Source organism: Heterodontus francisci, chromosome 3 (assembly GCF_036365525.1).
Source record: "Heterodontus francisci isolate sHetFra1 chromosome 3, sHetFra1.hap1, whole genome shotgun sequence".
In the NCBI taxonomy this organism is placed as follows: Eukaryota; Metazoa; Chordata; class Chondrichthyes; order Heterodontiformes; family Heterodontidae; genus Heterodontus; species Heterodontus francisci.
Window position 1 is genome coordinate 80,831,638 of NC_090373.1, and position 26,606 is coordinate 80,858,243.

The 26,606-nt window shown below is 40.9% G+C and overlaps 1 protein-coding gene across 4 annotated transcripts in view; it reads right to left on the reverse strand.

Annotated features, from left to right (window-relative positions):
- Window positions 1-1,040: 1,040 nt before the first annotated feature.
- agbl5 (AGBL carboxypeptidase 5) overlaps window positions 1,041-26,606 on the reverse strand; it is a 165,749-nt gene continuing 140,183 nt past the window's right edge. For 3 of the 4 annotated variants that reach the window (XM_068023763.1, XM_068023751.1, XM_068023770.1), the window contains 4 exons: window positions 25,712-25,872; window positions 23,738-23,829; window positions 9,509-9,604; window positions 1,041-6,833 (listed from right to left, as the gene is read on the reverse strand). In XM_068023763.1, the coding sequence (XP_067879864.1) occupies window positions 9,533-9,604; window positions 23,738-23,829; window positions 25,712-25,872 (325 nt within the window). In that variant the 3' untranslated portion in view covers window positions 1,041-6,833; window positions 9,509-9,532. The remainder of the gene's footprint in view (window positions 6,834-9,508; window positions 9,605-23,737; window positions 23,830-25,711; window positions 25,873-26,606) is intronic. The other variant, XM_068023757.1, reaches the window with a different exon arrangement.

Sequence of the window (26,606 nt, forward strand, 5' to 3'; positions counted from 1 at the left end):
TGACACAGTGGACTTCTCAGGGTCCTTCAGAGATTCTGGAAAGCGAGCTGGGCTATGGTCTTCTCTCCTTTTTACACTTCTTCAACAGCCTTGACTTTATCAGCCACTCACTCCAGCAGGTAAAACACACTGACACACAACCAAAAAGCTGGCGGGCTTTCTGCCCATCCCAGGTGCGCTCTGTTTCTACTGGGCTTGTCCAATCAGGGACGCTTGTCACCTCTCGGCCCGTTACTGGGGTTTATGCACTTTCTTTAAATTGAGTCATGTGACAACCTGTAATATTGTTGCCAATCCAGTTCCTTCAGTGCCCCCTTGATGGCTCTCTTTTAAAAAAAAAACTGGTCCAACATTTATTCAGTTTAACTATGAATTCCTTTAAAAATATTTTTAACAGAAACAGAATCACTTTCACAACAGATGCAACTGGGAGATTAAGATTCAGGAAGAAAACTCTATTTTTATAGCTTTTTCTTCTGAAAAATTTCCCCTTCATAGCATTTTTTTCCCTCCAGATTTCACTTTTCTATGTTTTATTGTCTGATTTAAATGCTCATCCATCAACTTAACTGGAATAGTAGCTTCCAATTTCCCAGAAACTAGTTTCTCTTTATAAAGTATTTGTGAAATATTTAATTTTTCACCCTCACTTATAACAGAGAACAATAATACATATGTGCACCCTGTTTATTTTTCAACTGTTTAATTTATGGTGGTTTTGGTTCAAGTGTCAAAGTAACATTTATAAAAGTTAAATAGATTTGATTCTTTTCGTTTGTTGGTGGTCTCCACAGGGATCATAATATGTAGTGAGAAGGATGGGAAACTGTCATGGCAGCTCAATTGATGAAAGTTTTGCTGGAACGTGATTGGGGAGAAAGCTTTTACAAAACATAAATATGACATGAAAAGTAGAAATTAAAACAATGAAAGAGAAAAAAACAGACTCGAACATTCTAGTGGAAGAAGAAAGTTGGTCAGTTCAAAGTAACTAACAGATTCAAAGGTCATAAAGTAAATGGCAGAATCCATGTACAGGATTTGAAATTTTTATTGAAAGGATATGTTCACCATAACAAAATGTACAAAGCTTACAATATTTTCAGAAACAAAATACTGAAGAAAATCTTTGCACAAAGTTTATTTTCAACAGGTTTACATATAAATATTTTCATAACTTTTTCTTCCTGAAAAAATTCCCTTCATAGCATTGTTTTTTCCCCAGATTTCACTCTTCTATGTTTTATTCTCTGATTTAAATGGTCATCCATCAATTTTAACTGGAATAGCTACTTCCAATTTCCCAGAAACTAGATTCTCTTTATACCTTAAAATATTTCTGTGAAATATATTTGCATTTTCCACCCTCACTGTGTTAGATAATAATACCGACATGCATGCTGTTTATTTTTCAACTGTTTAGCCTCTCTTTCAAACCTTTGCTATATTTTTATCGAAAAAACACCAAAACAACCTGATTTATTTTCATAAATATAAACTAAAACATGAATGTCTAAAATTGACTGAAACTGCTATCTTATTCTACAGATTAAAAAATGAAGTGAATTTGTTTAGTAAAATTGTGTAAACACTACAATCTTTTGTCTTAACTTACTTGGAGGCAAGTAATTTAAAATTTTTTGAACTTGACTCTACATTTCAATTAGACAATCTACTCCAAAGTACATAGTTCCCTAATTTTGGAATAAAGTTGCCCCAAAATAACTTTCCACACACTGTGCTGGTATAGATATGCAGACCGTTTACATTAGTTATCTAATGAAGCATCTTCATTTTCCTTTCACAGTATCTGCTGATATCCGCATATGCATCTGAATTCATAGCGTGGTGTAAATTCACACCACTTGCCAGCACAGGCATAGTTGATTCATGTGTGGTAAAAATGATGCAATAATTTCATATTATGCACACATTGTGGCAAGATAATTACATGATCAGGTGATGTTTAATGCAGCCTAAGTCATTTACATTTGAATCAAATGATTTGAAAATTTAGGATATGTTTCTCTGTCATTTCAATTTGGCTTTTCGCAATATACTTGGATTAATATCAGAGATTTCATTTTCACCCAAGCTGGAATACCACGTTAATAGTTACAAAAATCAGATGGACAAAAATAGCCATGTACCTGGTTCTAAAATATTGGAGGATTTCTACGTACCATGTGCAATGCTTTAAGGTGGTGGTGGAGAGGGAGGGCTACTTTGAGTGTAAATGAGTTTCCCATTCACACACTTGTATCAGTTTTTAGATGCTGCAAAAACAATTTATGCAAGAGCTTAAGTTTTACTGGCCTTCTTTCTGAAAGAATAATTCCTGAGCAGAACCACATAAATGAAAAGCTGCGCCCTTTTATCCCACATTGTCAGATTTCTACTGGAGAACCCACAAGTGTCTGTATAGGTAATTAGGATATTTGGCATGTACATATATCCTAATTTCTGTAGCATCTTTCATCTTTATTAAACAGTTTACGTAACATTGGAAAATAAATGATATGAATGTCAATCAAGAAGAAAGGCTGTTCATGCTCTGAATTTAAAGTTTTTTTTAATGTCCCCAATTTTTTGAGATAGTATAGGTAATACAACTTCAGATGGCTACTCTTGTTTAGGTACTTCAAAGATACAAATGGTAGCTGCAGTGGTACAGAACTGAGTTACTATCAAAACTGAATTAGGGAGAGAGTGGATGGATAACCTCAATGATGTAATATAAAGTGCAACAATGTCCCATAACATTTGACTTGCTGTTGCTGCTGAATATTTCAATAGGGTTGTTTCATCTTTGATAATTTGTCTTTGGCCATCTGTAATGGTGTAAATTTTGTAAGCATTAAGTTCGTACAATTCCTATTTTTTTAAAATTAAACAGTGATTATTCATATAAATAGAAATCATAGAAATTTATGGCACAGAAGGCAGCCATTTGCCCCATCGTGTCTGTGCCGGCCCAAAAAGAGTCATTCAGCCTAATCCCACTTTACAGCTCTTGGTCCACAGGCTTGTAGGTTACGGCATTTCAAGTGCATATCCATATATTCAATCTGCTTTTACCTTTGTAAATCACAGATACAAACATGATAAATCACCGTAGCTGATAATATCCCATTCTAAATAATTAAACTGCTATGCAAACTCATTTTATACCAGTTGGTTATTTTTTATAAATGTGTGTAACATTTAGTTCGAGGGAAAACAATCCACCAATCAGAACATTACTTTCAGTCAAATTCTCACTTCACTGAGGAGTATCTACATTAAAATATCAAAATTGTTGCTGCCTGAAGAATAAATGCTTGCCCATGGAAATTTATCATATTTCTGCACATTAAGAAAAAATAGTTTGAGACTAAATGTCTATTTGCAAGTACACCTACAATTAACATGACTAATGGTACCTATATGCTGTAGCTGGATAAGCTAGTGAACTTTCTCCTACCCTGTTTTTTTGTCCAGCTAGAGACCCCGAGAATGAAAATAAATGATTCCAGATCGCAAAAGAACCCCAAAACTCAAATGATGACCTGCGACCCACTTTTATTTTCAGTCGTGCTCAAAGTGGAAATAGTTAACTTGTGATAGGTTTTAATAGAAAAACGTTATCTGCAGATGTACAGTGGTTGAGAAAAATGTAATCTATGATAGGACATCGCAACACAATGGAAACCTTTTGTATCTTGTTTCTAAACACATGAACTGTATGTGACATTAATATAGAAAATCTGTAGAGTTCACCTGGCTGGTATCCTTACCCAGACAAAAAGTAGTTGTCAAGGACTTTATGACCTTTAAACCATATGTAAGTTATATATCTAGTTTGTAAGAGGTGAAGAGCATAATTTACAGTCTGGTGTGAGGGAGAGAGAAGTGAAACTAGTGAATTTGATTTCCATTGCTCAACTCAGTTTGCCAATACTCATTTTACAAAGTAAAAAAACTAGTTTTATTTTGAACTGCTCTGCAAAATATTAAAATATTGCTAGAAAGACACAAACATATTCTTACAAAGAAAAACAAAGTATATAAAATCAGTTTTCTAAATTTCCTGCCAGATATTGAATATGGAGCAGGAGATGCCATTATAAAAATATAGGTGTAACAATAGCAAAAAATATATCCAGAGATATTCAATTGTGCAAATATATTAAGTGAACCAAATAATTGGCATTCAAAAGACACAAATCGGGGAAGAAAGTTGAGATTCAATATGTCTGAGTTTTACCCAGATCTTGACCTAAGGCTCACTCTATTTATGCCATAAATAATTATGGAAGAACTCAAAATGAGTACAAAGACTACTTTCTCTTTAGTTTAATATTGTTATTACCACAACTGATTATATAACAATTATTAATCATTTGTTATAGAGAATGATTTCCCAATGATAATTTAGGGACTCAAGTAAATGTCATTTGCACAATTAAAGTTTACATTGACTGGTCTATTGATGAAAGATAGAAACAACATGCCTGAATAACTAAAATGATTTTAACTTGGATGTACAGTACCTCCACATACAATACAGGTTCATTTCATTATAACTATTTCCACAATCACATTACTCTAGATTCACAAAATAATACAGAATGTCTTTTTGCACAAAAGTTCATCTCAGAAGTTACTATCTTTCACATTCTCATCAAGAGCGGCATTTACACTTTGCAAATGTGTTCCATTTCTTGATTCAAAAATATATTAGGTAAATATTCAAATTACAGAAACTTGTCAAATGCAAATTTTAAAGGTAACAGTAACTATACGTGCAGTGATTTCTAAAATAGGAATAAGCCAAACATTCAAAAGGTTCTAAATAATATAGGTGGTGTAAAGGAGTCAAAGGTCCAGCTTTTAGAAAGCAAAAACTGGATAATATGTCTTCCTAAGCAGGGTCACACAGGTTATGAACTCCTATGCAACAAATATTTAGCTTCTTCGGTAAGTTTCTGAAAACTGGAACACCAGCATTAAATAGACAGACCAAACGGGCTGTTTCTGTGCTGGAATATATATGATTCTTTACGTTCCAGTAGGCACTTGTGTCACATTTCAGCAAATAGGTACCTTGTTGCAGAAAAGTTGCTTAAAAGCAGCCTTTGCAATAGAGTGCTTTATAATGTTAAAATATTGCTGGTTCAGAAGCACTTTTTAGGTTGGAGTTACTGCTTTGTAGGCACAACTCCTAGTCAATGCTGGTGCTGGATTAGCAGACTGCAAAAAGGGCACACAAGAAATACTGCAGTCCATTGGAATGACTACAGATTAGAAATTTTGTAACCAGATATAGTATAGCTAAGTATGATACAAATAAATTCTTCATAATATCTTGCTGTGATGATGTAATAGACTCAGTCCGATGAAGCCCAGTGTATCTAGTTTCACATCCTTGAGAAATCAGTCAGGGATGTTTCAGTTGTTGGGCAGTTACAGTTAATTAAGTTGGTGACACATGCATTTCAATGGTATTTACTTAACTGTAACAAATTATCATGGGCCTATCTTGTGCGCTAAAGGATGTTCCCATAAGGGGGGGGGGGGGTCCAGAGAACTTCAATTTACAGCAGCGCAGTTCAAATACTGATCTGCTCATCTCTAGTGCTAATTCAGGTTTGCACTGATAGGTTTCCGAGCAATGAAGCTCACAATTCTAAACTGCAGGCAGAATTCAGGACTGAGATCTTAATGGTGAAAAGTTGTTTTGACTGAAAAATAGATCAGATTAATACTGGACTTCAAACACATGAGCCTGTACGACAGACAGAAGATTATGCTGTTTACCACCGCTGAGTGAATCATAAAGAAATCGACTGGTTTCAAGTCATTTTAGCCAACTACCAAGGAACTTGTGTGGCAGAAAAAAAACTGCATAGTGCACCAGAGACCACATTAAACCTATTTCAAATTGCTTGCGTGTTTGGTGTCAGAACATTTGATTTTGTCTTCTATGTCCAATAACAAACTTTATGTACCAACAGTTCCAACAAAATACACCCTTACGATAAATCTCAAAGAAAATATCCCAAACTACACTGAAAGGTAATCAAAAATGTCCCAATATAAAAAGTTTAGTGCTCATGCTATTGTGTAACACTCCTGTGTTTGGACTTCACATAATTTCTAAATGTGCATTTTGTGGCACTGTTAGGAACTTTGACATTTCTGGTATTATCATTAATTTTGGCTGTTTTAAGATCAAATCAGAAATCATGTTAACAATCTTGAAAACCACAATATGCTAACTTCACAAATTACAGGTTTGCTTAAAATTTGATTATGTTTTTAAGAGGGAACTGATTTTCAAAATGTTATAAATGACAGTGAAAACTATGGTAATACATTAGCTGTGAGAAATCAATTGCAGTGTCATCATTAGCCCTTCTTTCCTTGTTAAAGTGTGCACACCAAGTTTTTTCAGCACGATACAGCGGAATATTCATGCTTCCAAATGTGGGTTCAACTTTACAGAATCATAAAGCTTTTTAGCTGAGAAGGCCATTCAGCCCATCATGCCAGTGTCACTTCTCTGAAAGAGCTATGCATTTAGTTTCATTGCTTTACCCTTTCTTTATATTCTTTTAAATGCTTTATTTTTCACATATTTATCTAATTTCTTTTAAAAGCTGCTATGGATTCTGTTTCCACCATTGTTTTCTGCAGATCTTTATGACTTAGATTTGCCACTGGAATATTATTGAACACCTTCATCAGATCTCCTCAAACTTCTTTGCCCTAAGAAAACATCCCATCTCTTGTCTTTACTTCCATCTTAGTGGATTCTCTTCCACATCTTCTCCATAACTTTGGCATGCTTCCTACAGAAAGACATCCTAAGTTAGACATAATATTCGAACTGCAACCTAACCAATGATTTGCATAGGTTTAACATTACCACTTAGTCGTTTATTCAGTGTCCATTAATAAAACCTAGGATCCCATATGCTTTATTAAAATATCCTCCCATTTTAGAAGATTTGTGTATCTGATCTCCTAAATCTCTCTATTCCCTTTATAGTTTTATCAATTAGTATATATGTTCTCTCATTTTTTTCCTCCCAAAATGTTTCACCTCGCATTTCTCCACATAAAATTTCATTCGACGCCTGCTCAATATATTAATTTGTCCATGTCTCACTGAAGTTACTTGCAGTCACTTTGCTGTTAACACTGCTTTTCATTTTTGTGTCATCTGCAAATTTTGATATTGCAACCGCTATAACCCAAGTTCAGACCACTCACAGATAATGGTTTAGAATTTCAATGGGAATTTGTGGGATGTGGGTATTCAGAAAGTATCTACTTAAGATTTCCTTTTTCAAATCTAATCAGCTCAATAATTTCCTAAACTATTGTTTTACTTGAGGTAAAAACTCCTTTTACTATTTGTTTTCATGTTGCCTGTCAATCTTTCATCCATCGCCTCTTAGCTTTATACATCTCTTTTTTCTCTCCTTCATATTGCATTTGATTTTCTTTGTATTATTAGCCCTAGATTTGTTAGATGGCTTTTTACAAAAGAGTTTAATTTATCTATTCAGTTAAAGAACTTCAGCTTTTGATACACTACCTTTTCTTCTTTTACGGACATGTTCAGTCAGTACCCTAATCACCCCCTGTTTGAACGTTTCTATTGTTTATGGTTTTGGTTCACAATTTTTATTTCCAATTTATCTAGTTAGTTCTGGTTAGTTCCCTTTTTTATCTAATTGAAATTGGCTTTCTCCAGTCAAACTCCTTTATTTAAAATTTTTCTATTTTTATGTGGAATTTAATTATGCTATAGTCATTGTTTCCTAGATACTACCCTCGCCTCAGGTTGCCGATTTGCCAATTAATTTCTTAGAATTAAATCCAGCACTGCCTCTTTCCCTGCTAAACTAAGAACATGTTGATCTAGAAAGCAGTCCTGCACACATTATGGGAATCCCTCCTCTTCTTTAGCAAGTCAATTATCTTTATTCCCATCGATCTGTGAACAATTAAACTCTCCCTCACATTGAAGATGCTTAGTCGATGAGTATATTCAAATGAGATTGGCAGATTTTTTAGCACTACGGGAATCAAGGAATATGGGGATAGTGTGGGAAAGTTTTTTTTTATTTTAGAGATACAGCACTGAAACAGGCCCTTTGGCCCACCGAGTCTGTGCCGACCATCAACCACCCATTTATACTAAACCTACATTAATCCCACATTCCTACCACAACCCCACCTTCCCTCAATTCCCTTACCACCTACCCATACTAGGGGCAATTTATAATGGCCAATTTACCGATCAACCTGCAAGTCTTTGGCTGTTGGAGGAAACCCACGCGGTCACAGGGAGAACTTGCAAACTCCGCACAGGCAGTAACCAGAATCGAACCCGGGTCGCTGGAGCTGTGAGGCTGCAGTGCTAACCACTGTGTCACTGTGCCGCCCTGGATTTGATTGAAGAGTTCAGTCATGATCTAACTGAATGGTGGAGCAGGCTCAAGGGGCCGTATGACTTACTCCTGCTTTTATTTCTTATGCATATCCCATTTTGCCTCCATTTACCTCTGATTTGTCTACATATCGCCTTCTCCATCTCCTTTCTATAATGCAATGGCCCACAATATACTCCCAGTAGAGTAACAGTTCCCATTTTATTCCCTAACCGAAAAATAAAGCCTGATTCAGGTATAAAATTAAAACCTGACCCGGGCCGACCTGACCACAGCCAACCTGGGCCCCGAGTCCTTTAATTTTTTTAAATGCCCGACCCGACCCCGACACACGTAGTTGGGTTTGGTTGGGTAACCAGGCTTTACTGCAGAGTGCGGAGTCCGGACTGCACGTTTCCCACCTTGACGTCCTGAATGTTCATTTGAAGACTACTTCCCGGAGCAAGGCAGCACTGTCCACATCCAGCCCGAGCTGAGCCTGAATGCTGGACCCGGAAGAGAGACCCGATCTGAACCCGACACATTGCATCGGGTTCGGATCGGGTAGCCACGCTTTACCGAAAGGATTCATATCAACCCTGTTTTATACTGCTGCAATGTATCTTTGAATATTACCACCACTCTGCTTCTTTCCTTCCTATCCTATGCCTCCTTAATATTTTGTAATCTCGAATCTCAGTCCTGGTCTAGCCTAAACTTTATTAATGCTATATTATAACACATAACAATTTATACCTCTAGCTCACCAATTTTATTTTCAATACTTTGAGAAATCTCAGGGCATCATTAAAGGGGCATGGTAAAGTGTTTTTAAACTGTCATGTGAAAAGGTACTGTTCAGACCAAGAGTGCTGCATAACATACCCTGGCTTATTACCCCATGAGAATAGGGAATCACTAACATTACATTGAAGGCATATTGATACCATTCTAGCTTTGAGCTAGAAACAGCATATTGGTATACCAATTTAAACACATGGAAATAAGTTACAGGTGAATTGACACCAGACACACACAATTCAGGAAGACATAAAATAAATTCAATAAAATCTCTCAATACAAACCGTAGAAACAGTATAATTCTGGTATCAGCCATCAGTGCAAAATGAAAATATCTGTCTATATGTGGGCATTTGCTCTGTTCCAGTTGCCAATGAAAGCTGTTGAAAAAGGTACAAAAATTACTATGAAAACAATAATCATAACTACTCTAATAATTTCTTTCAATCATCTAAACTCATGTAGAATTTGAAATGCATTAAGTACATTCCCACATAATTTTCTTCATCCGTTTCACTGTTTCAATCCATTGCACTCCTATACAATTAGTGTCCAAAACCTGTGGCTATTAAGAGCATTCTGAGAAATTGTGTTACAGAAACTGAATATCTTGGAGAAAAGGAAAGTAGAATATATTTCAGATTTTTCTGCAAATGTCTAAATTATAAGCAAAATATTTTAACAGAATATTCAACAAATTCCCACTTATTCAAGATACTATTTCAAGGCAGTATAAAGGTCCAAAGACAGTACAATACGTACGTCTCTCCACTTCTGTGTATTGTATTTATTTTTTGTTACTGGCCGTTTAGTCTGCTTGATGGATAATACTATTTACGACAAAACAGCCATTTTCCAATTAACTTACAACTTGGGGTCCAATTGTCTCTAAGTATATCAAATTGAGTTTGACGTTGAAAATTAATTTTAGTACACATGGTTTTACCATCGATATAATGAAATGTTGGCCCCAGGGCCACCTACATATTCACCACTGGCATGGCAAGTTGTGCCACATTCTGGTTGTTATAAAATGCCCTATTATTTGACACACCATGAATAATGCCATCAGAGATATATTGATAGTTAGAAACTGTAAAATATAGGTGATAAAATGGTTCTTATTGCACTTTTTGGATGGAAAATGGGGACAAAATGACCAGCTTTGCAGAACTGTGTCCTGCAGCTCAAGGATGCCTGAAAAACACTACAATGCCATAGCGGCCTCAGACAAATGACTACCTAAAACAGGCATTCAGCCCCTTCCAAATTTTTTTTTGGGACTCTCTGAGAAAATGGACTGCCCTGAGCAGAGGAGGCAGTGGGCATTAAATACAAACAGTAGGTTTTCCGTAATTCTACCCTTTATTACACTTCACAGAATAGATTCACAGAATCATTACAGCACAGGAGGCCGCCATTTGGCGCATCGTGTCCGCACCAGCTCGATGAAAGAGCAACTCCCTCAGTTCCATTCCACCGCCTTCTCCCCATAACCCTGCACATTCTTCCTTTTCATATAACTGTCTAATTCCCTTCTGAATGCTAGAACAGATGGAGGACAACAAAGATGCTTCTTCTGCACTAAAGGTCACTATAAAACTGAAACTCCAGTTTACTACCCTGACTTGCTCCTAACCCCGACAGCTTAAGACTGACCAGTGAATGAGAGGAAGTCAGTCTCAACCATTCAAAATCAAAATTTCAAGAGATGTTGGAAGAAGCAATATTCATAACTGAAGTGCTGAATCGCTCACAGGATTCAAAACAATGTTTGCTCACATAACTATAACTGCCAAGCAAACATATATTTAAAAAGAGATCTATTTGATTCCCCATGCCCACTTGAAACTAACAAATTGTTGTTATTGTGACAATTGGATACATTACTAGTTTACAACAGTATTCTGGAACAAAATGAACCAGGCAATTAGCCACAGAGGGCTGAATTTTACTGACCCCCCGACGTTGGGGGTCAAGGCAGTGGGGGGGCCTGGAAAATGCCTCCGGGAAAGGCCCACCATGGGCCTCGACCTCAGGAAGGCCCGATACGTATTGCCAGTGGCGGTGAAGCCTCATGGCGGTCCCCCCACCGCTCGGAGATGTAAACAGGATTTAAACATGTTTATAAATGTAAATTAATGAATTAAACACTTACCTGCTCCCGCTGCGATATTGAGATTGGTTGCCAGGACCTGAGGCAGAACACTGGTTGGGAGGGGGGAGCAGCTAAGTTTTCAGGGTGGCTGGAGTGGGGGGGAGCAGGGTTAAATGTTTTCGACTGGTCTAGGGGGTGGTGGGAAGGGGTAAAGTTCATAGTTTATTAACTTTGGAGGGGGGAAGGTCGGGATACCATTATTTAATTTTTAAAACTCCTATAACTTTAAAAATTTAAATTAAATGTAAGGGCTGAAAGCCCTTCAAAAATGGCGTCTGCACCTGTGCAGTGGTGCCGGACGGCATTGCCAGGAATGGAATACCCACCCCCTCTACGTCATCGGGGGGCGGGGGGACGGGGGTCTGCCCTGGCAATGTAAGTGAGCCGCTGCATTTAACATCGCAGCGGCTCCGTGGAGTAAAGTCCGCGCATGCGGGCCACCATCTTTGAAGCTCGGCTGCAAGCTTGTAAAATGCAGCCTAGAATTTCCAATAATATAAGCATATCCAATTAAAGCTTGCCTAAACTACTGCCTAGGCACTCAAGATTGTGTACTATATGGTATGGCCAATTTCTGATACTATGATCAACAAGACAGGAAGCTAAATGCACTTCATTTTGTCACAATGTGCCTACAATTGGTCTATAGTTGCTGAAAGGAACAGAAAGTGGTAAAAAGTGAAAATATCCCTTCAGTCAGGAGTGTGATGGAATACTTTCCACTTGACAAGTGCAGCTCCAACAACACTCAAGAAACTCGACACTATCCAAGACAAAACAGCCTGCTTGATCGGCACCACATCCACCACCTTAAACATTCATTCCCTCCACCACTGGCACACAGTGGCAGCAGTGTGCACCATCTACAAGATGCACTGCAGCAACTCATCAAGGCTTCTTCGACAGCACCTTCCAAACCTGCAACTTTCACCACCTAGAAGGACAAGGGCAGCAGACACATGGGAACACCACCACCTGCGAGCTCCCCTCCAAATCACACACCATCCTGACTTGGAACTATATCGCCGTTCCTTCCCTATCACCGGGTCAAAATCCTGGAACTCCCTCCCTAACAGCACTGTGGGTGTACCTACTCCAGATGGACTGTAGCAATTCAAGGTGGCCAATTAGGGATGAACAATAAATGCTGGCCTAGCCAGGACGCTCATATCCCAAGAAAGAATTTTTAAAAGTTAACTGATTTAGGCTGCACTTGTGTATTAAACATGAAACATATGAGATATTCCAATGGTAAATACACTGGTAAAAGGTACTGGCCCATACAGATCAGGACAGTGCCACAATTGATCTTCAGTCTTTGCTGAATTAGTTTGATCTTAGCAGCAATGAGATGGATGGTACAACTTGCCTCAGTGTCTCTGGGCTTGTGGGAGGTAATTGCCATCTAAGATTTCTGATCATTTCCAGCATTCTGCGTGGATATCGAGTGAAGACGGGATTGGGCTCACCAGTGATATCCCCATTGTCAAATATCACTGAGCTCACGTGAACAATAATGACGAGATGTCTTTGGAAGCTTACCCCAGCAAGGCTCAGCTTCAGAAATGAAGGGGAGGAAATGGAGTAATCTCTGGCATAAATCGCTCTTGTACTTTGGACATCCAATTTGCACTGCTTCCTAAATAATGGAAAAGCACATCCACGCTGTGCAAATAAAAACACTGACCTTTTTTAAGTTAATATTATTTTGGGATGCATCTTATTATTGAGTGTAACAGGAACAAAGACGAAACAAGGAATGCAGCAGCAAGATTAAATTTGGTGATAGACGTTCAATTCAAATTTGATGTTTAACTGTGGTGAAATCTTTCAAAGTATGGGAGAGGGTTATTTTAGCTTTTGAAAAGAAATACAAGAACACAAGAAGTAGGAGCAGAAGTAGACCATATAGCCCATCGAGCCTGCTCCGCCATTCAATATGATCATGGCTGATCTTGGGCTTCAATTCCACTTTCCTGTCCGCTCTCCATATCCCTTGATTCCCTGTGAGATCAAAAATCTATCTATCCCAGTCTTAAATGTATTCAACAATGGAGCATCCACAACCCTTTGGGGTAGAGAATTCCAAAGATTCACAACCTTTGAGTGTAGTACTTTCTCCTCATCTCAATCCTGAATGATTGGCCCCTTATCCAGAGATTGTGTGCCTGTGTTCTAGGTTTCCCGACCAGTGGGAACAATCTCTCAGCTTCTATCCTATTCAAGCCCTTCCAGAAGCTTGTATGTCTCAATTAGATCACCTCTCATTCTTCTAAACTCCAGAGAATATAAGCCCAATTTACTCAGCCTCTCATTATACTACAACCACCTCATCCCAGGGACCAATTTAGTAAATCTTCGCTGCACCGCCTCCAGTGCAAGTATATCCTTTCTTAAATGTGAAGACCAAAACTGCTCACAGTATTCCAGGTGTGGTCTCACCAAAGCCCTGCACAATTTTACTAAGACTTGTTTATTCCTGCACTCCAATCCCCTTGCAATAAAGGTCAACATGCCATTTGCCTTCCTAATAGCCTGCTGCACCTGCATGTTAACTTTGTGCGTTCCTTGTACGTGTACCTCGAAGTCTCTCTGAACATCAATACTTACCAGTTTCACGCCTTTTTAAAAAATATTCTGCTTTTCTATTTTTACGACCAATGTGAACAACTTCACACTTCCCTACATTACAATCCATTTGCCATCTTGTTGCCCACTCACTTCGCCTGTCTATATTTCTTTTCAGCCTCTATACACCCTCCCCGCAGCTTACCTTTCCACCGAGCTTTGTATCATCAGAAAATTTAGATACATTACTCTCTGTCTCTTCATCCAAGTCATAAATATAGGGTGTAAACAGCTGAGGCCCCAGTACTGATCCTTGCGGCACTCCACTATTCACTGCCTGCCAACATGAAAATGCCCCATTTATGTCCTCTCTCTGCTTCCTGTCTGTTAACCAATCCTCTATCCACACTAGTATATTACCCCCAATACCATGAGCCCTTATCTTGCTATTAATATTTTATGTGGCCTTTTGGAAATCCAGGTATACTACATCTACTGGTTCCCCTTTATCTACCCTACTAGTTACACCCTCAAAATACTCAATAAATTTGTCAAGCAGGATCTCCCTTTAGTAAAACCATGCTGACTTGTTCTGATCATACTATACTTTTCCAAGTGCAATGTTAAGACTTCTTTAATAATAGTTTCCAGCATCTTCCCAATGACTGATGTTAGGCTAACTGGCCTGTAGTTCCCTGTTTTCTCTCTACCTCCTTTCTTGAAAAGTGGTGTAACATTTGCCAACTTCCACTTTGCATCTGTCTTTACCAAGGAAGAAGATGCAACCCAGGCAATGTTGAAAGAGGAGGTAAGTCAGACACTAGAGGGGTTTAAAATTGATAAAGAGGAAGTATTAGATAGGCTGTCTGTACTTAAACAGGATAAAGCACCGGGACCAGATGAGATGCATCCAAGGATACTGAGGGAAGTGAGGGTGGAAATCGCAGAGGCACTGACCATAATTTTTAAGTCTTCCTTAGACTCAGGGGTGGTGCCAGAGGACTGGAGAATTGCAAATGTTACACCTTTGTTCAAAAATGGGTGTAAAGATAAGCCCAGCAACAACAGCCCTGTCAGTTTAACTCTGGTGGTGGGGAAAATTCTAGAAAAAAATAATTCGGGACAAAATCAATAGTCACATGGACAAATACGAGTTAATTAAGGAAAGCCAGTATGGATTTCTTAAGGGAAAATCATGTTTAACTAACTCGCCAGAGTTTTTTTGAGGAGGTAACAGAAAGGGTTGATGAGGGCAATGCTGTTGATGTAGTGTACATGGACTTTCAAAAGGCATTTGATACAGTGCCACAGAACAGACTTGTGAGCAAACTTGTAGCCCATGGAATAAAAAGGACAGTAGCAACATAGATACGAAATTGGCTGAGTGACAGGAAACAAAGAGTAGTGGTTAATGGATGTTTTTCGGGCTGGGTTTGTAGTGGAGTTCCCCAGGGATCACTGTTGGGACCCTTGCTTTTTTCTGATATACATTAAATGACCGAGACCTTGGTGTACAGGGCACAATTTCAAAGTTTGCAGATGATACAAAACTTGGAAGCATTGTGAACTTTGAGGAGGATAGTGTAGAACTTCAAAAGGACATAGACAAGTTGATGGAATGGGCAGATAGGTGGCAGATGAAGTTCAATGCAGAAAAATGTGAAGTGATTCATTTTGGCGGGAAGAACATAAAGAGATAATATAGAATAAAGGGTACAATTCTAAAGGGGATGTAGGAGCAGAGGGACCTAGGTGTATATGTGCAAAAGTCATAGAAGGTGGCAGGACAGGTTGAGAGAGCGGTCAATAAAGCATACAGTATCCTGGGCTTTATTAATAGGGGCATAGAGTACAAGAGCAAGGAAGTTATGTTGAACTTGTATAAGACACTAGTTCAGCCTCAGCTGGAGTATTGCGTCCAGTTCTGGACACCGCATTTTATGAAAGACGTGAGGGCATTGGAGAGAATACAAAAAGGATTCACGAGAATGGTTCCAGGGATGAGGAATTTCAGTTGCGAAGATAGATTGGAGAAGTTAGGACTGTTTTCCTTGGAGAAGAGAAGGCTGAGAGGTGATTTGATAGAGGTATTCAAAATCATGAGGGATCTGGACAGAGTAGATAGAGAGAAACTGTTCCCACTCATGAAAGGATCAAGAACGAAAGATTTAAAGTATTTGGTAAGAGAAGCAAAAGTGACATGAGGAAAAACATTTTCATGCGGCAAGTGGTTAAGGTCTGGAATGTGCTGCCTGAAAATGTGGTGAAGGCAAGTTCAATTGAAGCATTCAGAAGGGAATTAGACAGTTATATGAAAAGGAAGAATGTGCAGGGTTATGGGGAAAAGGCAGGGGAATGGAACTTAGGGAGTTGCTCTTTCAGAGAGACAGTGCGGACACGATGGGCCAAATGGCCGCCTTCTGCACTGTAACAATTCTGTGATTCTGTGATCTGCTGCTGTGTTTGTTATTATTTAGTATGGCATGGTGCAGAAAAATACAAATTTATTTTTCAGTAAGAGAAGTGCCGGGTACCCTAAACTGATGAAGCTAATTATACACATGGCTGGTAGCTCTTCACACTAGTTATAGTGTCATAGAGTTATACAGCACAGAAACAGGCCCTTCGGCTCATCGTGTCTGTGCCGGCCATCCAGCACCCAGCTATTCTAATCCCATATTCCTGCACTTGGCCCGTGGCCTTGTATGCTATGGCTTTTCAAGTGCACATCTAAATACTTTTTAAATGTTGTGAGGGTTCCTGCCTCTACCACCTCTTCAGGCAGTGCGTTCCAGATTCCAACCACCCTTTGGGTGAAGACATTTTTCCTCAAATCCCCTCTAAACCTCCTGCCCCTTACCCTAAATCTATGCCCCCTGGTTATTGACCCTTCCACTAAGGGAAAAATTTTCTTCCTATCTAACCTATCAATGCCCCTCATAATCTTGTACACCTCAATCATGTCCCCCCTCAGCCTTCTCTGCTCTAAGGAAAACAACCCCAGCCTTCTCAGTCTCTCTTCATAGCTGAAATGCTCCAGCCCAGGCAACATCCTGGTGAGTCTCGTCTGCACCCTCTCCAGTGCAATCACATCCTTCCTGTAGTGCGGTGACCAGAATTGTACACAGTACTCCAGCTGTGGCCTAACTAGCATTTTATATAGCTCCATCATAACCTCCCTGCTCTTATATTCTATGCCTCGGCTAATAAAGGCAAGTATCCCATAAGCCTTCCTAATCACCTTATCTACCTGTGCTGCTGCCTTCAGTGAACTATGGACAAGTACACCAAGGTCCCTCTAACCTTCTGTACTTCTTAGGGTCCTACCATCCATTGTTTAGTTTAGTTTAGAGATACAGCACTGAAACAGGCCCTTTGGCCCACCGAGTCTGTGCCGACCATCAACCACCCATTTATACTAATCCAACACTAATCCCATATTCCTACCACATCCCCACCTGTCCCTATATTTCCCTACCACCTACCTATACTAGGGGCAATTGCTAATGGCCAATTTACCTATCAACCTGCAAGTCTTTGGCATGTGGGAGGAAACCGGAGCACCCGGAGAAAACCCACGCAGACACAGGGAGAACTTGCAAACTCCACACAGGCAGTACCCAGAATTGAACCCGGGTCGCTGGAGCTGTGAGGCTGCGGTGCTAACCATTGCGCCACTGTGCCGCCCCTTGTATATTCCCTTGCCTTGTTTGTCCTCCCAAAATGCATTACCTCACACTTTTCAGCATTAAATTCCATTTGCCACTGCTCCACCCATCTTACCAGCCCATCTGTATCTCCCTGTAATCTAAGGCTTTCCTTCTCACTATTTACAAAATCACCAATTTTCATGTCATCTGCGAACTTACTTATCATACCTCCTATATTCACGTCTAAATCATTAATGTACACTACAAACAGCAAGGGTCCCAGCACCGATCCCTGCAGTACACCACTGGTCACAGGCTTCCAAGCGCAAAAACAGTCCTCGACCATTACCCTCTGCCTCCTGCCACTAAGCCAATTTTGGATCCAATTTGCCAAATTGCCCTGGAGCCCATGGGCTCTAACCTTTTTAACCAATCTCCCATGCGGGACCTTATCAAAAGCCTTATTGAAATCCATGTATACTACCATCTACTGCTTTACCCTCATCGACACATCTAGTCACCTCCTTGAAAAATTCACTCAAGTTAGTTAGACACGATCTCCCCCTGACAAAGTCATGCTGACTATCCCTGATTAATCCCTGTCTCTCCAAGTGGAGATTAATCCTGCCCCTCAGAATTTTTCCAATATTTTCTCTACCACTGATGTTAGACTCACCGGCCTGTAATTACCTGGTTTATCCCTACTACCCTTCTTGAATAATGGTACCACATTCGCTGTCCTCCAGTCCTCTGATACCTCTCCTGTGGCCAGAGAGGATTTGAAAATTTGTGTCAAAGCCCCTGCTATCTCCTCCCTTGCCTCACATAACAGCCTGGGATACATCTCATCTGGGCCTGAAGATTTATCCACCTTTAAGCCCGCTAAGACAGCTAATATTTCCTCCCTTTCAATGATAACATGTTCAAGTATATCACAATCCCCCTCCCTGATCTCTACACCTACATTGTCCTTCTCCATAGTGAACACCAATGAAAAGTAATCATTTAAAACCTCACCTGTGTCCTTCGGCTCCACACAAAGATTGACACGTTGGTTCCTAATGGGCCTTACTCTTTCCCTGATTATCCTCCTACCCTTAATATACTTATAAAACGCCTTGGGATTTTCTTTTATCTTGCCCGCCAGTGTTTTCTCATGCCCCCTCTTCACTCTCCTAATTACTTTTCTAAGTGCCACCCTACACTTTGTATACTCCTCTGGTGCCTCCGCTGTTTTCAGCGCTTGGGATCTGCCGTAAGCCTCCTTTTTTTTTTCCTGAGCCAATCCTCTATTTCCCTTGACATCCAGGGTTCCCTGGGCCTGTTAGTCCTACCCTTCATCTTAACAGGTACATGTTGGCTCGGAATTCTCATAATTTCCTCTTTGAATGACTCCCACTGATGTGATGTAGACTTTCCTACAAGTAGCTGCTCCCAGTCCACTTTGGCCAGATCCTGTTTTATCATATTGAAATCAGCCTTCCCCCAATTCAGTACCTTTATTTCTGGTCCATCTTTGTCCTTTTCCATAACTACCTTAAATCTTACAGAGTTATGGTCACTATCCCCGAAATGCTCCCCCACTGACACTTCTACCACTTGACCAGCTTCATTCCCTAGGATTAGGTCCAGTACTGCCCCTTCTCTTGTAGGACTTTCTACATAATGGCTCAAAGGCTTTCCTGTATGTATTTTAAGAATTCCGCCCCTTTTAAGCCTTTTGCACTAAAACTATCCCAGTTAATATTGGGGAAGTTGAAATCCCCTACTATTATTAGCCTATTATTTTTACACCTCTCAGAGATTTGCCTCCATATCTGCTCCTCTATCTCTTCCTGACTGTTTGGCGGCCTGTAGTACACACCCAACCAAGTGATTGCCCCCTTTTTGTTTTTAAGTTCTACCCAAATGACCTTCTAAGATGTCATCCCTCCTTACTGCAGTAATTGACTCCTTGATCAACAGTGCAATGCCACCTCCTCTTTTATCCCCTCCCCTGTCACGCCTGAAGATTCTATACCCTGGAATATTGAGCTGCCAGTCCTGTCCTGTCCCTCCCTCAACCATGTCTCTGTGATAGCAATAATATCATAATCCTATGTGCTAATCAATGCCCTCAATTCATCTGCCTTACTCGTAAGACTCATTGCACTGAAATAGATGCAATCCAACCTTGCATTTTTCCCTTGTGTCTTACCAGGTCTATATTTAGATTAGATTAGAGATACAGCACTGAAACAGGCCCTTCGGCCCACCGAGTCTGTGCCGACCATCAACCACCCAGTTATACTAATCCTACACTAATCCCATATTCCTACCCAACATCCCCACCTGACCCTATATTTCCCTACCACCTACCTATACTAGTGACAATTTATAAAGGCCAATTTACCTACCAACCTGCAAGTCTTTTGGCTTGTGGGAGGAAACCGGAGCACCCGGAGAAAACCCACGCAGACACAGGGAGAACTTGCAAACTCCACACAGGCAGTACCCAGAATCGAACCCGGGACCCTGGAGCTGTGAGGCGGCAGTGCTAACCACTGCGCCACTGTGCATCTCTCCTTATGTATTGTATTATGTATTATGTATTTGGATTGCACAAGGGAAAAATGCAAGGTTGGATTGCTCTGCCTTCCTGGCAGACTCACTTTCTGTTCTATATTACCCCCCTACTGTACCTCCACTCTGTATCCCATCCTCCCGCCAAATTAGTTTAAACCACCCCCCCACCCCCCCAACAGCACTAGCAAATCTCCCAGCAAGGATGCTTGTCCCACTCCGGTTTAGGTGCAACCGTCCAACTTGTGCAGGCCCCACCTTTGCCAGAAACAGACCCAGTGATCCAGGAAACTAAAGCCCTCCCTCCTGCACCATCTCCTCAGCCACACATTCATCTGCTCTATCCTCCTATTTCTAAACTCACTAGCACGTGGCACCGGGAATAATCCAGAGAATACAACCTTAGAGGTCCTGCTTTTTAATCTGCTACCTAGCTCCCCAAATTCTTGTTGCAGGACCTCATCCCTTTTTCTACCTATATCATTGGTGCCAATGTGTACCACGACCTCTGGCTGCTCACCCTCCCCCTTCAGAACGTCCTGCAGCCGCTCCGTGGCATCCTTGACCCTCGCACCAGGGAGGCAACATACCATCCTGGAATCACGTTTGCGGCCACAGAAACACCTAACTGTACCCCTTACGATAGAATCCCCTATCACTATAGTGCTTCCATTCCTTTTTCCTCCTGCTGTGCAGCAGAGCCATCCTTGGTGCCACGGACCTGGCTGTTGCTGCTTTCTACTGGGAGGCCATCCCCCCCAACAGTATCCAAAGCGGTATATCTGTTTGAGAGGGGGATGGCCATAGGGGACTCCTGTACTACCTGCCTGCGCCTACTACTCCACCTGGTGGTCACCCGTCCCTTTTCTGCCTGTGCTGCCATTACCTGTGGTGTGACTACCTCTCTAAACGTGCTGTCCACGATGTCCTCAGCATCACGGATTCTCCACAGTGAATCCACCCACAGCTCCAGCTCCGTAATGCGGGTAGTCAGTGGCTGCAGATGGATAAACTTCCTGCACACATGGTTGTCAGGGACACTGGAAGCATCCCTGATTTCCCACATAGTGCAGGAGGAGCATATCACGGGGCTGAGCTCTCCTGCCATGACTTACCTTTAAATTAATTTAGTTGCTCCATTTAAAAAATACTAATTACACTAGGGGTCTTGTTCTACTCCAAACATTACCCAGTACAATCTAAAGTCCTTAATAAATTACACTAATTTAAGTAGTAATACTCACCTCATCACTTGAGGTTTTAAAAAAAAATTACCCTTTTCTAAGCAATTTAAATTCACTAACAGCTGTTACTTACCCAACCAATCACCTTGCAGAATTCCCGTGATGTCACTAAGGTTTTTTTTCCTCTTTTCGAGTCTCGGCGTGTGCTGAGACACACAGGGAGTCTGCCGCCGATCCGGATCAGCTTCCACGCAGGTCCACCAGCCGCCGCTCTGCTCCCTGGTAAGTGAAAGAGGGCCTCAAGTCCTGCTCTTTATTTCCAGCCACCGATCTGGATCAGGTTCCACGAAGGTCCACCAGCCGCCGCTCCGCTCCAAGGTAAGTGAAAGGGCCTCGAACCTGCTCTTTACTTCCAGCCGCCGCTCCGGATCACGTTCCTCGCAGGTCCGCCAGCCGCCGCTCTGCTCCCAGGTAAGTTATATTGGAAAAATAAACCTAACACAGGGTTGTGAAGCAAACAGCTTAACTGTGCTACTTCAGACAGTTTAGCATTGATCCATGCTGGACAAAAGATACTGTGATCTATGTCAAAAGATAATAAAAGGCTTGCGTTTATATCGCACCTTTCATGACCACTGGACGTACTTTTGAAATGCAGTCACTGTTGTAATGTAGGAAATATGGTAGCCAAATAGTGCACAGCAAACTCCCACAAACAGCAATGTGATAATGATCTGTTCCTGTGATGTTGATTGAAGGATAAATATTACGAACATATGAATTAGGAGAAGTAGGCCCTTCGGCCCCTCGAGCCTGCCCCGCCATTCAATAAGATCATGGCTGATCTGGTCAGGCCACCAGGGATAAATTGTGTTTAACTAACTTGCTTGAGTTTTTTGATAAGGTAACAGAGAGGGTTGATGAGCGCAATGCGGTTGATGTGGTATACATGGACTTCCAAAAGGCATTTGATAAAGTGCCACATAACAGATTTGTCAGCAAAATTAAAGCCCATGAAATAAATTAGACAATAACAGCATAAATACAAAATTGGCTGAGTAACAGGAAACAGAGAGTAGTTATAAACGATTGTTTTTCGGACTGGAGGAAGGTATACAGTGGGGTTCCACAGGGGTCAGTGTTGGGACCCTTGCTTTTCTTGATATATATTAATGACCTAGATTTGGGTGTACAGGGCACAATTTCAAACTTTGCAGATGGCACAAAACTTGGAAGTATTGTGAACTGTGAGGATAAACTTCAACAGGACAGAGACAGGCTGGTGGAATGGGAGGACAAGTAGCAGGTGAAATTTAATGCAGAAAAATGTGAAGCAACTCATTTTGAAAGGAAGAATGAGGAGAGGCAATATAAACTAAAGGGTACAATTCTAAAGGAATGGAGGAGCAGAGGGATCTGGGGGTATATGTGCACAAACCATCGAAGGTTGCAGGGCAGGTTGAGAAAGCAGTTAATAAAGCATATGGGATCCTCGGCTTTATAAATACAGGCAGAGAATACAAAAACAAGGAAGTTATGATAAACCTGTATAAAACACTGGTTTGACCTCAACTGGAGTGTTGTGTCCGGTTCTGGGCACCACAGTTTTGGAAGGATGTTAAGGCATGAGAAAGGATGCAGAAAAGATTCACGAGAATGGTTCCAGGGATAAGGTACTTCAGTTACGCGGATAGATTGAAGAAGCTGAGTCTGTTCTCCTTACAGAAGAGAAGGTTAAGAGGAGAGTCGATAGAGGTGTTCAAAATCATTAGGGGTCTGTTCAGAGTAGATAGGGAGAAACTGTTCCCATTAGCTCAAGGATCCAGAACCGGAGGACAATGATTTAAGGTGATTGGCAAAAGAACCAACAGCAACATGAGGAAAATCTTTTTATGCGAGTGGTTAGGATCTGGAATGCACTGCCTGAGCGTGTTGTGGAGGCAGATTTAATTGAGGCCTTAAAAAGGGAACTAGATAATTATCTGAAGAGAAAAGATTTGCAGGGCTCACGGGGAAAAGGCACTGAAATGGGACGAGGCGAGTTGCTCTTGCAGAGAGCCGGCATGGACACAAAGGGCTGAATGGCCTGCTTCTGTGCTGTAACCATTCTTTGAAACTATGATAACTCCCCTGCTCTTCTTCAAAACAGCATCGTGGGATCTTTTGCATCCAACTGAGGCGGCAGACGGGGCCTTGGTTTAACATCTTGTCTGAATGTTGCTACCTCTGACAGTACAGTTCTTCCTCAGCACTGGAGTGTCAGCCTTGATTTTGTGCTTAAGTCTTGGACTGGGACTTAAATCCACAACCTTCTGACTCAGAGTCAAGAGTGCTACCAGTGATTCACCGCTGACATTGAAAAGATGCAAGTACCTTCCCAGAAATATTCACCTGAGTTTCTGCTTCACTATTAATGCTGCATATAGAATCTTGAGAACTACATTTCAGTGCTGATGGAGTCAAGGAACAATCCAATATGCTACCTGTCAAGAAAGAGAATGCACTGATTATTTTCCACTCTGATCCCAGGTCAAATTAGAAACAAACCGGTGTGTGAATATTTATATTCCAAACTAATATTTGAATCCCAAAACTTTGAAAATCAACATGAAGTTAAAATAATCTGTAAAATGTTTTACTTATTTCCCACCAACCTTTCCAATGTTCAAATTTTCATAGAATTAATGACAATTCAATAATTATAAAAGTGTATCGCTGAAATAAGAGACATGCTGTCGAAGTTTTTCGTCTTGAACTCATCAGGACAGATGCAAGAATGCCAACTTTCAAAGGGAGCAACTATTTATACTGCATGAGAAAAGAATGCTGATTGGTTGGCAAGTTGATTGACTGGTAGAGGCATTGCCATGGGGAACTGTTGTCCCCCCAACACTTTTGTTTAATTCAAAAAAGGCGCAAAGCCTGGACATGTTCCTTTTGCCTGCAGAGGACAGGTCCCTGCATATATGTAGCTTCTAGCAAGCATAAGTGAGCCATTGCAAGCCCGACTGATAATCTTAAATTGGTTGTTAGTGTAATTCTTACCACCGAGTGCTGTCCAATCGAGGAATCACATCTAACGTTCGACATTATGTTCCGAGTTTGGCATGCACAGGCTGGTTGAGTGAGGTCAGTACTCTGCCTATTGCGAACAGCCAAAGGGACGTGCTGTTTGATACGATCTGCCAGTCGTTGGAACGTACGACTTACGTACCTGGCGTTGCGCCAGCACTGGAATTCATATACCACATTACTCATTTGTATGGTAGACAAAGTGCCTTTTTGGCTTGATGGCAGAATCCTGTTTGTGGAAAATAGCACTCGTGTTGCTACTGCACAGTAGCAGAGTGAAATGGCTAGCTTTACCTGTTGCTCAAATTTTTCTTTACCTAAGTTACCCTTCCAGGGTAATTTGAAGTAGACTGGGCACTTTTCAGGTGTGAAAATGGCAGCCTTAAACACATTCACGAGCATGATTGAACGAATTGGTTGTAGGGTTACTAATATACGGCACGCCCTATGCTGTGCTTTGTCTGAGGTACTCAAATTTCTTTCATTCATCAATTTGATCCATTTGTGCTGCTATATTGCCTCAGTAGATGACCGCACCATAAGCAATACCCACTTGAAACACACACGCACTTTAAACTCACTTAAGCATAAGTGTTTGAGCAGCGCAATTAATGGCACTGCCAAACACGTAGTGAATCTGTCTGATCATGTGCTGTCTGAAAGTGGAGTTTGTCCTTGCGCATGGCTTCAATTTTGTTGTTCCTACATCAAATGGGAAGAGGTATTTGCAGAGTTTGAACTCCTCTATTCTCAGCTATCCCTCCACAAACCACAATGAAAATGCTGAGTCCTTGAAAGTGCACCTAACATATCTAGTGCATGCTATCATGGGATACCCAATTTTCAAATGCTGAGTGAATGTCTGGTGGCATTGCGAGGCCTCAAGGCCAGCCCAGCCATACATAGTTGCAAGCCTGACAAAGAGACTGGAATAGTCATCCTTAACAAGCGTGACTATATCGACAAAATGCACGCCGTTCTTAATGACCGGTCCAAATTTATATCCATTGAACTAGTTAGTAATGTAGAAACTCTTACTATCTGCTTTTATAAGTATTTAAATAGGAAAAGAGTAACTAAAGCTAGTGTTGGTCCTCTAGAGAGTGTGTCTGGGAATTGATAATGGAAAAGAAGGAAATGGCAGAAGCATCGATAGACAAGGGAGTCAAGGGTTATGGGGGGCAGACAGGAAGTGGAGTTGAGACCACAACCAGATCAGCGAATGGTGGAGCAGGCTCGAAGGGCCAAATGTCCTATTTCTAAGTCCTATGTTCCTATGAATCTTTCACTTACATCCTTTAGACTCTTGAAGTACACCATTTGGCCGCACGCTTTTCAACACTTTCAGTACAGGGTTATGACTGGCCGCACTAGTCAGATGCTGATTTCCCTGGGATGTAAGCACGTCACCTTTCCTCACAGGGATTCTACTGGGTCTCAGCTGTTGTTCAGAACTATGAATGAAAAGAAAACACAAGCCAACATTTCTGACGTCTCCATTGACCAGAAACACACAAAAGATTGCAAAATCTTTAACTTATATTCTGGAAGAGTACCATCTTCAGGGAAAAAACCCTGATCCAAAGACCTTTTTATAGATTAGCTGGATATAGTGTCTATCATTATAATTAAGATTGTGTTTGGTGAGCACCATAAAACAAAAGCATTCATAGACTATAGAAAACATCAGGAGGGTATAGGACGGTATCCAATGAGCCCGTCGCGCACAAAGCATGCCAATTCATTTTTAAAACAGGACTTTCCTCCACCATCTCATTTCAAATCAAGTGCAAAAGTAGCAGAAATAGTGAGAAAATTGGTCGGGGTGGCCAAGTGCCACCTCCCTTTCTAGATCTAAATTTTCCTTCCTCCCTTCCTATTACATCCCAGCAGGCAAGGCTGCTGCCCACACCATCACTGCCCCACTAGATGTAAATGACAGTGGGAAGGCAGGGCCTTACAACACACATATCCATGGCACTCCCACCCCCAGAAACCGTGGAGATGGTGATGGTGAAAGATTCTCAGCCAGAGGTGGCAATCCCATTGAGCAGCATTTGGAGGGAAAGGACCCAGTTCTGGGCTCCTCTCCCTTTCCTAAGGTCTTTTGGTTCAGGGGTAGGCTTTTCTGAAATTGAAAAATCTTTGGGGCTCTTCTGCCTCTCAAATATTCTTCTTCCTACACTTA